This window comes from Temnothorax americanus, unplaced genomic scaffold (assembly GCF_048541705.1).
Source record: "Temnothorax americanus isolate GAGA-0224 unplaced genomic scaffold, ASM4854170v1 Scaffold42, whole genome shotgun sequence".
Classification (NCBI taxonomy): domain Eukaryota; kingdom Metazoa; phylum Arthropoda; class Insecta; order Hymenoptera; family Formicidae; genus Temnothorax; species Temnothorax americanus.
In genome coordinates, this window is record NW_027509570.1 from 298,874 (window position 1) to 310,733 (window position 11,860).

The 11,860-nt window shown below is 44.5% G+C and overlaps 1 protein-coding gene across 6 annotated transcripts; it reads right to left on the reverse strand.

The window, feature by feature from the left end:
- Window positions 1-1,029: 1,029 nt before the first annotated feature.
- Window positions 1,030-11,777, reverse strand: Rock2 (Rho-associated, coiled-coil containing protein kinase 2). 6 transcript variants are annotated; one of them, XR_013258542.1, is made up of 14 exons: window positions 11,102-11,777; window positions 9,922-10,243; window positions 9,655-9,815; window positions 9,230-9,568; window positions 7,853-8,986; window positions 7,297-7,597; window positions 7,181-7,204; window positions 6,510-6,916; window positions 5,712-6,353; window positions 5,212-5,625; window positions 4,709-4,925; window positions 4,386-4,608; window positions 3,199-3,438; window positions 1,030-3,125 (listed from the first exon to the last, which is right to left on the reverse strand). XR_013258542.1 is itself a non-coding variant. In XM_077416212.1 (13 exons), the coding sequence occupies exons 2-13, from the start codon at window positions 10,100-10,102 to the stop codon at window positions 3,351-3,353; spliced, it is 4,131 nt and encodes a 1,376-aa protein (XP_077272338.1). In that variant the 5' UTR covers window positions 10,103-10,243; window positions 11,102-11,777; the 3' UTR covers window positions 1,030-3,350. The 6 variants fall into 6 exon arrangements, 3 of the variants coding, with proteins under 3 accessions (XP_077272338.1, XP_077272339.1, XP_077272340.1); XR_013258543.1 differs by having other exon boundaries at window positions 1,030-3,438; window positions 4,300-4,608; XM_077416212.1 differs by having other exon boundaries at window positions 1,030-3,438.
- Between the last annotated feature and the right edge of the window lie 83 nt (window positions 11,778-11,860).

The window sequence follows — 11,860 nt, forward strand, 5'->3', positions numbered from 1 at the left end:
CACTTGGTTTTTTTTGGGTGGTATGTGTTAGCATTATACTTGTTAGTAAAAAAAACCCAGCTTTTATAGTATGACTTGAAAATAATTGTTTTTAATTATTTTTAATTAAGCCTGGCGACTAGTTCCCCCGAGCAATCAAACTGGCAATTTATTTGCATGTTCCTGAGTGATCAATGATCAATATCCGATAAAAATTAAGACTTATACTATGACTTGAAAATCCGTTTTTCTTCTCACCTACGTACTTCTAAACCCCCCAAGTACGGCCAGCCAGGTATTCGGATTATCGAAGGAGAGTCGTTCACGCAGGTTATAACGGAAAATCGTGATTTATAAAATCACTTGGCCAAAAGTGTCGTCAGCTCTTGGACTATACTACTACGTTTACGCGAGCGTTACTTCTGTAGTAACTTACGATAATTCCTTCGCGTAAACGGGATTTTGTAGTAGCATACGATAATTCACTCCGCGTAAACGAGTGATATATCGTAAGTTACTACAGAAGTAACGCTCGCGTAAACGTAGTAACAGTGAATTTATAGTTCTTAATTGCGTGCTGGAGACACTTGCTTAAGAATAACCTATTCTCGATCACGACAATTACTACGTTTACGCGAGTGTTACTTTCGTAGTAACTTACGATAATTCCTTCGCGTAAACGAGATTTCCCTTCGCGTAAACGGGATTTTGTAATAACTTGCGATAATTTACTCCGCGTAAACGAATGATATATCATAAGTTACTACAGAAGTAACGCTTGCGTAAACGTAGTAAATGTTGCATTATAAAATTGTCAGTACAGTCATATAAGGGACTTTCGATTAATGTTACGAGACGAGTTCCACTCGCCCGTGATTAATTGAGAGCAAAGGCAGCTTTTTCATCGATCATAGCACAATTGAAATAATATTTAAAGAAAACAAAAAAGATTGCTTTAAGACACCGCAATAACCGCGATCACCCGCGAAATATCGAACTCAAGGTTGCGCAGTCGGTGGTAATAAAAGTATCATCAAAGAGAGCCACATATTATCTACAAAATACTTTTAATCGTAATAATAATTAATAATATACAGATTGTAAATAACTAAACAATAATAAAATATGCTGTAACAAGTTCTTTCTCTCTCTCTCTTTCTTTATCACTCTCTCACACTCATACTTTCATTCTCATTCTCTCTCCTTTTCTCCTTCTCATTGTCAAATTTCTTCTAGTTCCGCCCTCATGAAGGATCGAAACAAATGAAGAAGGCACGAGCAGTATCGGATGATGTTTCCTTTCGGTTTCATTATGCACCTTTCTCTCCCTCGTACTTTTAACTTCGATTACCACCGCGACAACGAGAAGCTTTCAACAGCTTCTCGCTCATTCTCACTGCTTCGCTAAACCCAAAAGGATGGATAGGACAGGGAGGAGCACCATTTGAAGGACGTCTCGCTGAGTTCTTAGAGCCATTTACACCGACAGCTTTTAGTTAACTCACTCCAGTTAGCAAACTCTCCATTCTCCATTCAGTTCTAGCTATAATCTAGATGAAGAAAGAGAATTTAATTGACCAAAGTTTGTTGTAACAGATGCTTGCCTAATTTATGTCTATTGCTTTTATTTTCTCTATTGCTTAACTCAAATATAGTCACTGATTCTGTGCTCTTTCCCAAATCTTGCTATCATCCATAAATCAAAATTGACTGAAATATTATTTCTGGAAAAAAACGACTCTGCTTAGACTCTTCAGAAATGTAGACGAAACTCGGTCTAGATTCCATCCCTGAAAGAGAAAGAGAGAGAAAGAGAGAAAAAGAGAGAGAGAGAGAAAGAGAGAGACAGACACACAGAATCATCATTTGTTTAATTGCAACCAATATTTGTAGGTTCAATTTGCGGAGAGGGAGAATGTAATTAACTACAGTTAGCTGACTGACGTCGATGTAAGCGGCTCTCTTTGTTCCAACGAGTCTCGGGCGACACGATGTCTCGCGGAGGTATTTTGGAAAGAACACAGACGGCGATGACGCGTTAATAATAAACCTAATACGGTTCTTAAAGTCGTTCCTAGTTTTCTTCTCGTTGCTTCCTTCGATGCCAAGAATGGCCAAGCCGTATGGCACCATGACAAAACTTCTAAGTCTCTCGATTATGCATGATTTTCTTTAGTTCGTCCTCTCTTAGCGCTCCCTTTCTCTCATCCCCCACTCCTCCTCTCTTTCTGCCTTTCTCTGTCAGGATACAGCGGACGTCATTAGCTCGTATATCGTCGTAATAAAAATTCTTAAACTCTTACAACCGTAATCATTATCTCTACTATACAAGCACTCGCCGCTGTGTACTCGCAATGTACCCCTTACACGCGCTATACGCTGGTAAATATTGCTTCTTCCTCGCAAAATCCGCGGAACCCCGACTCACGTGCCAGACTTCGATAAAAAAAAACGTTAATCCTCGGACGCGTGTTCAATTTATTTACACCTTCCTTAAAAAAACATAACTTTGCTCCCGAAAACACCTCGAATATCAAAACGTTAAATAAATCCGCTCTAAGACGCAAGTTACGTTAAAAGCAAAGACTCCCGCGCGTATACCTACTGACACACACACGTTCTCGGAAAACATTCTATATATAACATGTACATAAAACAATTTCAAAATACTATACTCTTTACTACAGGTTTCCGAAATTTTGGTTTAAAGCATCCAAAAAATGCCTTAAGCTAAAAGTTTCCATCAAGATTCACTGTTAATCGTTATCAAAGGCAGTAAGAAATGTGCGTACAAAGTCGAGTATAGTTCCAATCAGGAAAAATCGCCGCAAAAATTCGATCGACCTTCGAAGAAACGTTCTACAGTCTATGGTGAATACCATGAACAACGTACAAAAGGACTATTAACTTATTTTATCATCGATACGATAAAACGATCTAGCAATTCCGAAGAAACGCATCTGTGTGATTCCGTGTTAGCGTTCCAGAGAACGACAATGGCGCGCAAAGAGACAGTGGACATGGCGCGGTCCTACCTCCCTCAATCTCTCCTTCCCGTACCGTAATCATATCCGTCTATCACCCGGTACATAAGTAACCCTGTTTTCTCCAGCGATTCTCGAACTTGGATTCTCATTTACTCTTAGCTGCAAACAGTAACATTACAATCGCGATCGCTATTTCAATTATTCTCGATCTAGGAAATTATTAACAGTCTACTTCGGTCGCCAGGTGCGCAGAGAAAATCACGAGGTCGTGGTAGTTGATTTACGACGGCCCGACATCCCCGCTGACGTCGTTGTTGAGGGAAGCGGGGCATCAGATCGTGAGCGGAGTCTTTCTACAATCGTCAGTATTAGCGTCTTCCAGGATCACTTGCCCATACTGGCGTTCGCTGGCAATGTTGCTGATCGTTGTTGCACCGTTAAGTATGGCTTCAAGGTCGACCTTGTGGATTCCCTAAAAAGGAACGCGTCGTCACGTACATCTGTCGTTCGTTCGTACCGTTCGATAAAAAAAAAAAAAAAACAGTAAAAAAAACATCGCATAGTCAAAGCCGTAGAAGCACCGAAAGCACGGTAACTAAATGATGTGCAGATTGAAAGAGTGCAAGCTAATCTATTTCGTAACGAATGTCGAAAGCTGAAAGTTCGACACTTTGTGCGGTAGAACATCTACATGTGAACATGCTATCCTTAATCGATAAACATTTCGTTTCTCAACACACTTTTTCGATTTCACACACTTTTTGACCGCCCGATCAGTTTTAATCGTCACTCACAAATCAATGTCATGCATTACACCAATACGTACACAAGTATATACAAGATCGGTAGGTATAGGAATAATTTTTCTTCCTTTCCGGCTGACAAATTTTATGTGATTTTACGTCGTCTATTAATTGTGGCTAATCTGGAAGATATTTTTCATGATGCAAGATAACATAAATAAGCACTTCCCAACAGTGATCGATCCTGATTTAAAATTTAAAAATAAATTTACATGTTTAAATTATTACTAAACTATTACTACAAAATAAAAGAATAAATCTTGTTCGAATTATTAAAGTAAAAAAATGCTACAAAGGTCTTAATCATTAATAATATTACTTTACTTTCGTAATAATTTCCTGTTCCATCTCTATAAAAAATTCGAATCTTTGCACAGCGATTTTACATAATCGCTTAACGTTAAATATTACGTGTAATATTTAACGAATATTACGTGTAATGGGTCTCGCGCGACGATCGACGAAAGCGGGAAGTGTTGGAAACGAAAAGAGAAGGGGAGAAGTTGAAAGAAAAATCAAACGAGTCTAACCTCTCTACACCCACATCATGCGACGTCACAAAATAAGAGAGCTACTTAGTCCCCGCTCACGTCGAGCAGCAGCACGGCTACGCTACCTTGGCGAGACGCGCTGTCCCGTGCCGTCCACATGCGAGTTCGCCTTGTAGCCGCATTTCTGGACGCGCCTGGACAGCCGCGAGACCCAGTACTTCTGATCCTCGGGATTCGCCGCGAGCAGCAGTAACTCGCGGGCGCTGTTCGGATCGTAGTGCAGCTTGCACGGGGCTATGGCATCTTCTTTCTTATCCAAATGTTCCTTGTGAACCTTAATGCGGCACCCTGTGCATAACGATGGCAGTTTATATATTTATGTACAAAAACGCGAGAGCGACGTATGTAGAAGTAAATAAACAATTATGACAGACACAATAATACGCACTTCGGCATTCGAGAGCCGGCGAAGGCCGGAACATGTGCCAGAGTTGCTTCGAACAGACTTCGCAGGTCGTTGGCATGTGATAAGATATCGACACGAACTCGTGGCCCTTCAGCGACTGAGTGCCGGGTTTATCTGTGAGCTGTGGTAAATCCACTCCAGGCAGTGTATTCCCCTCGTCACCAGGCCGCCTCGCTTCACCTTCACCAGCATAGAGTAACTGCATACGACATTAATTATTGAACAATAATTGAAGTACATAACGAATCTTTTAAATACCGAATTATTTTATTTATGTGTGTTATGATAAATTTAAGTAAAATAAATAAAATAATAAAATATAAAAGAATACATAAAATGCACATAAAAAAGCATTCTAATGTGCACATAGATAAAAATTACAAATTATTAAAACGCTAAGAGTTATAATTGAATAAATTGCGATATGAACATTTAAATTTCTGATGATCCGAAGAATCGAGAAATATAGAGAGAAATATAGATACCTGAAATATTCTGGGTATATCTTTGGCATTGGCTCGGATAACATCACCCTGAGTAACAGATCTAACGTGGAAGACTTTATTCAAGTCTAATATCAAGACCGGGTCGGCGTTCAATTTGTCGTTTTCGCTATTGTAAAAAATTATCTTCTTGGAGGAAACAACGACGTATTGCTTCTTCCAACCGTGCCGCTTAATGTTCTGCTTATTTGGCACATTTAACCAGCCCTCTAATCTCATCACACCGTGCTCGGACAGGACCGAGTCCTCACCATCGTCGTTCTCTATAGACGAGACACTTGCAGTTTCTGAGTTGAGCGACGCGATTTTCATCTGCAGTGTCTCTATCTCCGAGTCCTTCGAGTCGAGTTCCATCTGCAGCCTCAGCTTCCCTTGATTTTCCTCCACGAGTTGCGCCTGAGGAAAAGGAAATTGTTTTCTTATTTACTCAAGTAATTCTATATACGGTTCTAACTCGACACAAGCAATGATACGCCACTTACTTGCATATCCTGCAAATCCTTCTGCCACTTAGCTGACAGCTGAGAATACTTCTCCCTCTCTTGAGTGAGTTCTTGCTGCAGGCGCCTGCAATCTTTCTCCTTCTTCCTCAGATCCGCGGCGGACGCCTTATTCTTATTCTTCCCGCTTGACGAAAGGTCCTTCCGGTTCATGATCTCGGCCAACTTGTTGACCGCCTGCTGCTTCAACAATTGTTCGGTCTTCAGCTTGCTGCTCAGCTTCTCAATTTCCTCCACATTGGACTGCGCTTTACCGAGTTGATCCTGCAATTCCTTATATCGCTTGCTCAAGTCTTCCTTCTCCTTCAGAGCCTGATCGACCGATTTCTTGAATTCACTCTCATTCTCCTTAAGTCTGTTTATAACCTGTTCTTTCGCGCTCAGCTCCTGGTGATGCTTGGTTACTCCATCTTTGTACTCCAGCTCTTTCATGGTTCTTTCTTTCTCCAAGTCTGCCACAGTCTCCTCGGCTATGGATCTGGCTAAAGCCTCGCTATCACCGCGCGCCAAGGACAACTGCAGCTGATGCACAAGAGAGCTACGTTCTTCTTCCAATTCCTGCTGCAATCTCATTTTCTCATCCAACTCTTCGCGCAGCTCTTGCGTCTGTGTTTTGTACAGAGTCTGAAAAAAGGGAAGGCAAAAACTATAACTCTCCTTGAAAATTTAAAATTACAGCAAGTTTTCATAATACATGTTTGAAACGTTAGTTTTCATTCATATTCCTTTATTGTCAGATAACAACTAAAATCATATGGAAGGCAAACTTTTGTTATTTACCGAGAAATAAGCTTCAGCTTCCAATTGCTCCTGCAATTCTTTTGTTTGTAGCTGATCGATGTTTCTTTGTGTCTTCAAGTGATGTAACTCCTCGTCTAATTGCCGCTTAGCTTCTCTCAACTGAGCAACCTCTCCGACCAATTGTTGCTCGCGAGCGCGAAGCCTGCCAGCTTCGGACGTTTGCTGGCCTAAGTCGGTCTGCAGAACGTTTCTTTTCTGTTGCTCCTGCTCAACTTGGCCCTGCAGAACCTTGACTTTTTCCATCTCTTGCCTGTGCTCACCCTCTAATTTCTGCAATCGTTGCTGTATCTGTCTGTAATCGACAGAGAGCATTGACGTCTGACGTTCCTTTTCCTGCGCAAGTAATTCCGCACGTTGTCTGCCACTTTTCTCCTCGTTCAGTTTTGCTTGTAGAGCTATTTAATAAATCAACATGCACAATGTAAATAACGGTGCAATGCACTTGCTTAAATTCATAGATAGATATTAGAATAAATACGTACGTAAATATATATGTCGTTACAAAAATACGCAGCAATAAGATAAATGAGAAGACAAGTAAAGGATTAGTATGATGAGAAAAATTCAGTTTTTATATACATATAAAAAATTATGTAATTTAAATATATTACGGAAGAAAGGTGTATATATTCGCGAATTACATATATTACCTTTGAAAATTCCATTCTTTTGCCCTGCATCGCATCGACAAAATAAAATGTCGACATTATAAAACTTTATAAAAAATACAATGCCTCTATTTCCGTGTAAAACATGAAGCAAATACCTTTAACAACTTCCAGATTGGCCTCCTCCTTGGAAAGAATGCGCGAACGCTCCGTTTCTTGATGTGCCACAACTTCCTGATTGTACCTGGCTTGCGCGGCTTTCAGTTCCAAAGTTAAACTAGCAGCTTCTTTCTCCAATGCGGAAACCCTTTCGGTTAGTTGCCTATTGTCCAGAGTCGCCTTCTCCTCTTTCTCATGGCTGCGCTCTAACTCGAGATGCAAGGTAGAAAGACGAGTCTCCAATTCGGCCGTCAACAATGACGCTTGCGATCTCGAACTACGTTCCTTGGAAAGTTGGCCCTGTAAAAAGTCAAATAAGCATTTTATGTAAAAAAAACTTATCTTACATTTTTTTATTTTATATATATAAATTTCAAAAACTATTCTATAAATATTAAAAATTATTGTAATTGTGTAAATACTTATAATTTTTCGAAAATTTGCAATAAATTTATAAATACTTATAACATACAAATTTCGAAAATGCCCACCCAGAGATTATTTAAATTTTTTTTCTTACACTTAACGAGGAAATAAGAAGAAATTAGATTATACCTGAAGAGTGGCAACTTCTTGCTGCAAGTTATCACGCTGCGCTTGCAGCTGAGCTCTGGCAACTTGCAACTCGTTCGCCATTTGCTCGGAGGCTTGGCGCGCCACGGTAATTTCCGTCGCTTGCTTGCGCAATCTCACAACAGTTTCCGTTTCTCTCTCCAATTTGCATTGCATCTCTTTGATTTGCTTCTCCAATGATGTCACTCGCTCGGACGTCTGCTGGGAATTGCTGACATCTCGCGCCCGTCTCGTCTGCTCCTCGTCAAACTTTTTCTTCACCTCCACCAGCAGCGACTCCGCCTTGCGACGAGTCTCCGTCTCGTGCTCCACTCTGCGTTGCGCCTCCTTATAGTTGTGCCTGAGCAAAGTCAGCTCCTTATCCGCCCTGCCAACTTCCTCGCGTAGCTCAGCCTCTCGACACGCCATGGCATCCAATTGCGCGTTCAATGCTTTCTGCCTCGACTCCATCGTCTCTACTTGCCGCCTCTCGCGTTCCAGCAAATTTTCTAGCTGCGAGATCTTCACATCGTCAGTAGTACCATTGTTGACATGATTCTCGAGACCGTCCACGGATTCCTTGCCGTAAGAAACCATTAACTGGTAATCACCTGAGTAAGTAAACCCGATAAAGGGCAGATGATTCCCGGAAAAAGCTTTGGGTACTGGAAAACTCTCCTCCGGCCCGTCCTCCTTGTCGACATCGTCGAAATTGCTGGTGTCGTCATCCCCGGAAAGCTCGGGCACCACCGGCGGCACGCATTCTCTCAGATTGTCGAAGGTCCACTGATCATTCTTGAAAAACGGATGGCTTTTGATTTCGTCGACGCCGTTACGACCCAGGCGCTTCGTTCTATCGGTGAGGAAACCGCATATCAAGTTCTTCGCTGAGTGAGATATCTCAACGTTTTGAGGAAAGTATAGCGAATTCCTATGGTCCATGATCTTCGAATACGTCCCGACCAGAGAGTCGGCGAAGAACGGTGTATCGCCAAACAACATCTCGTACAGAAAGACACCCACGGACCACCAGTCGCATTCACGACCGTATACTCCTTCTCCACCTTGAGACTGCAGGACCTCCGGAGATATGTAATCGGGGGTACCGACCGCGGTATCGGACCGCACTAAACCATCCTGCAAAGCAGACAATTGAGCGCGTCAGAGAAAAATTTTAACTAGAAAAAGAGAGTTTATATAACATTTTCAAAATCTTTTCTTAGAAATTTTTAACCGCGAATTAATAATTCAGGTATTTATCTTGTTTCAACAAGTCCCAAGAACGCTTACATAAAATGGTCTCTATTAAGATTTCATCGTCCGAGTTATTTCGTGTTAGACGTCAAAAGTGAGGAATAAAAAATAGGAGATCGAACTTACAACATCCATCCTCATGCACGTGCCAAAGTCGGCGAGCTTCAAATGACCGTGCCTGTCGAGCAACATGTTGTCCGGCTTCACGTCTCTATGAACGAAACCCATATTATGTATCGCGTCCAACGCGAGCACCACCTCGGCACAGTAAAATTTTGCCCATTTCTCCGGCACCTCGTAATTCGACATCAAGTTGACGAGATCCCCGCCCGGCATGTAATCCATCACCATGTAGAGATACTTCTGGTCTTGGAACGCAAAGTGGAGCTGGACTATCCACGGGGAGTTCGCGTGAGCCATTATATCCCTCTCTTCCCAAAAGAATGCGGAATCCGACCTCTTGATCTAAACACGATAAGGTAAAAGCCAGATTAGAGGAAAATATTTACATACGCGGCAAGTTAATGGAAACACGGACGTGTGAGTCTCACCATTTCAAATTTACTAAGTAATTTCATAGCGTAAACTTTTTGCGTAGATTTGTGTCTAACCAGCTGCACCTCTCCGAACGCGCCGCGGCCGATTACTTTTATCAAAGTAAAATCGTCCGTGCGCATTCGCATTTTATAAATCTCTTGGGCTACGAAGTCATCTGCAAGAACGCAAACGGATTATTACTAATCTCGGTGTGGCGCGGCTATTAAAGCTTCCAAAAGAATGGCTATCGTGTTTACGATAAACATTGGGACGGTACTCACATCTATTCATATAAGCTTCTATATTTTTCATACGTTTCACGCTCGCGTGATCGCAATCTGTTACCAGGGCCTGAACCGTGTCCAACAAGCAGTCGATATTCGTGACGCTTCTCGGATCCCTTATTTTCTCCTCCAGGGCCCGCAGGCGTCTCCGCCTGTCCTCGTCGCACACCGCATCCATCTCTCCTTACAGGAGCTTGGACTACTGTGCCTCAACAACGTACTGTTTCTGTCGCATTAAAGACTATCGAAACGCAAGGCTAAATGCAGCATTGACTCGGGCGAGGAGTACCTGCGACGCCCGATGGACGCTCCATACTTTCTAAACAAACAAACGTTACAAATATAAATACACAAACGTCGGAGATCTCTCTATAGGTACATAAACAATACATAAAATTATAAATTGCAAAATGGTATTGCCAGGGCTCCCTTTTACACGCTAGTGGCTAGTGGCGCAAAAATATTTTACAAACATCGCGAGAGGTACGAAAACGGATAACGAGCGGCGCGTTTACGCGCCTTGGCAATATTTTCGGTTCTTATGTAATACAAGACATATGAAAGGAACACAACGTTACGGCGGCATCGCGGCGCCAAGGTAAAACAAACAAATAGGAACTGCGTTACTCCATACCGCGTAGACGTTCGCGGACCCCCATGGCGCATACGGGTGTCCACGTAAACGTAGCCGTTGGAATTGAGCTCGCGACAAGGACGTCTGTCGGCGGCGAGACGCGGAGCACAACGAAATATGCGGCGTATCGCTCGACGGACAGTGACTCAGCCGCGCGTAATTTACAAGCGCGCGCGCGCGCGCGCGCGCGACAAAGCGAGCGCGACCCCCCGACGTCTTCCTCGCGCGGTCGCCCCGCGCGAGAGAGGTTACGTCAACGACGGCGGTTTCGCGACACGGCGACACGTCGTCGTCGAGCGTGTCAAAAGCGCGACACGCGCGCGAGCCTCGCCCGTTCCCTTCCGAGTCCGAAAGAGAGCCACGCGGACGTCACGGACGACGCTCGCGCGCGTCTCCGCTCTCCCCGAGGAAAACTTCGGTCACGCGGGGGGCGGGGGGGAGGAAGGGAACCTCGAACCTCCGCCTCCGCCAAGGTGCCCCGGGGAACGTCTCGGGCGTATATGTGTCGCCCGGCGCGGCGCGCGTATACGTACGTATACATACCTCACCGACGTCGCCCTACGTCCCGTCGCTGGCGAGCGCTGTCATCCGGACCGCGAGGAATCCCCGGGAGGCACTGGAGGCAGGCGCATTATTCCGCGCGGCGCACGGACGGCGTACGACGCGTACAGCTGAGCCGTGCGTGCGCCATTCGGCCGATTCACAACGGTCGTCGAACGTCGAGAAGCCACCGAAAGAGAATCCGCCTCTCTCTCTCTCTCTCTCTTGCTTTCCCACCCGCTTGTCGTCGGCTTCCTACTTACTCCGTCTCTGTCCCTCTCTCTCTCTTCTGCTTTCTTCCCGTGCGCCTACGGGCCCCTCGCGAGTAAATCGAAGTAACGCGCGCCGTTTTCCGCGCGCGTACGAGAGACAGAGATCCGGATTTCGGCGACGTCGACGGGTCCGCGGGCCCCGGACGCACGCACACACCCCACGTTTCACGTTCACGGCACTTCCGCGGCTTCGAACCCTCGCCTCTCTCTCTCTCCGCGGCCGCGGGGGGCGGGGGACTATCGATCGCCGCGGTGAACGTGTTCGGTTCGGTGTTCGGTCTGAAATCACTGAAATCAGCCGGAGAGGAGGCTTTGCGCGTTACCGCTAGCGGCGGAGAAGGACAGGGAGGAGAGAGGTGGGGGAGAGGAGGAGGGCGCGCACTGGCACACGTCGTGTCGTGGAGAATCGTCGAGATTCGAGAACGGAGCAGCGCGGCACGGAGCTGACGGAGCAAGCGTCAACCGCTTCGAAAAGCGTCGGCTGGCGTCG

What these genes read in the sequence shown, in the direction of transcription:
- Rock2 (XM_077416212.1), bottom strand. Translation starts at nt 10,102, where the DNA reads ATGGATGCGGTGTGCGACGAGGACAGGCGGAGACGCCTGCGGGCCCTG. An exon ending in CAATCTGGAAGTTGTTAAAG is followed by an intron (nt 7,205 to 7,296) that starts GTATTTGCTTCA and finishes GATGCGATGCAG; the next exon opens with GGCAAAAGAATGGAATTTTC. An exon ending in GCCGGCTCTCGAATGCCGAA is followed by an intron (nt 4,609 to 4,708) that starts GTGCGTATTATT and finishes CGTTATGCACAG; the next exon opens with GGTGCCGCATTAAGGTTCAC.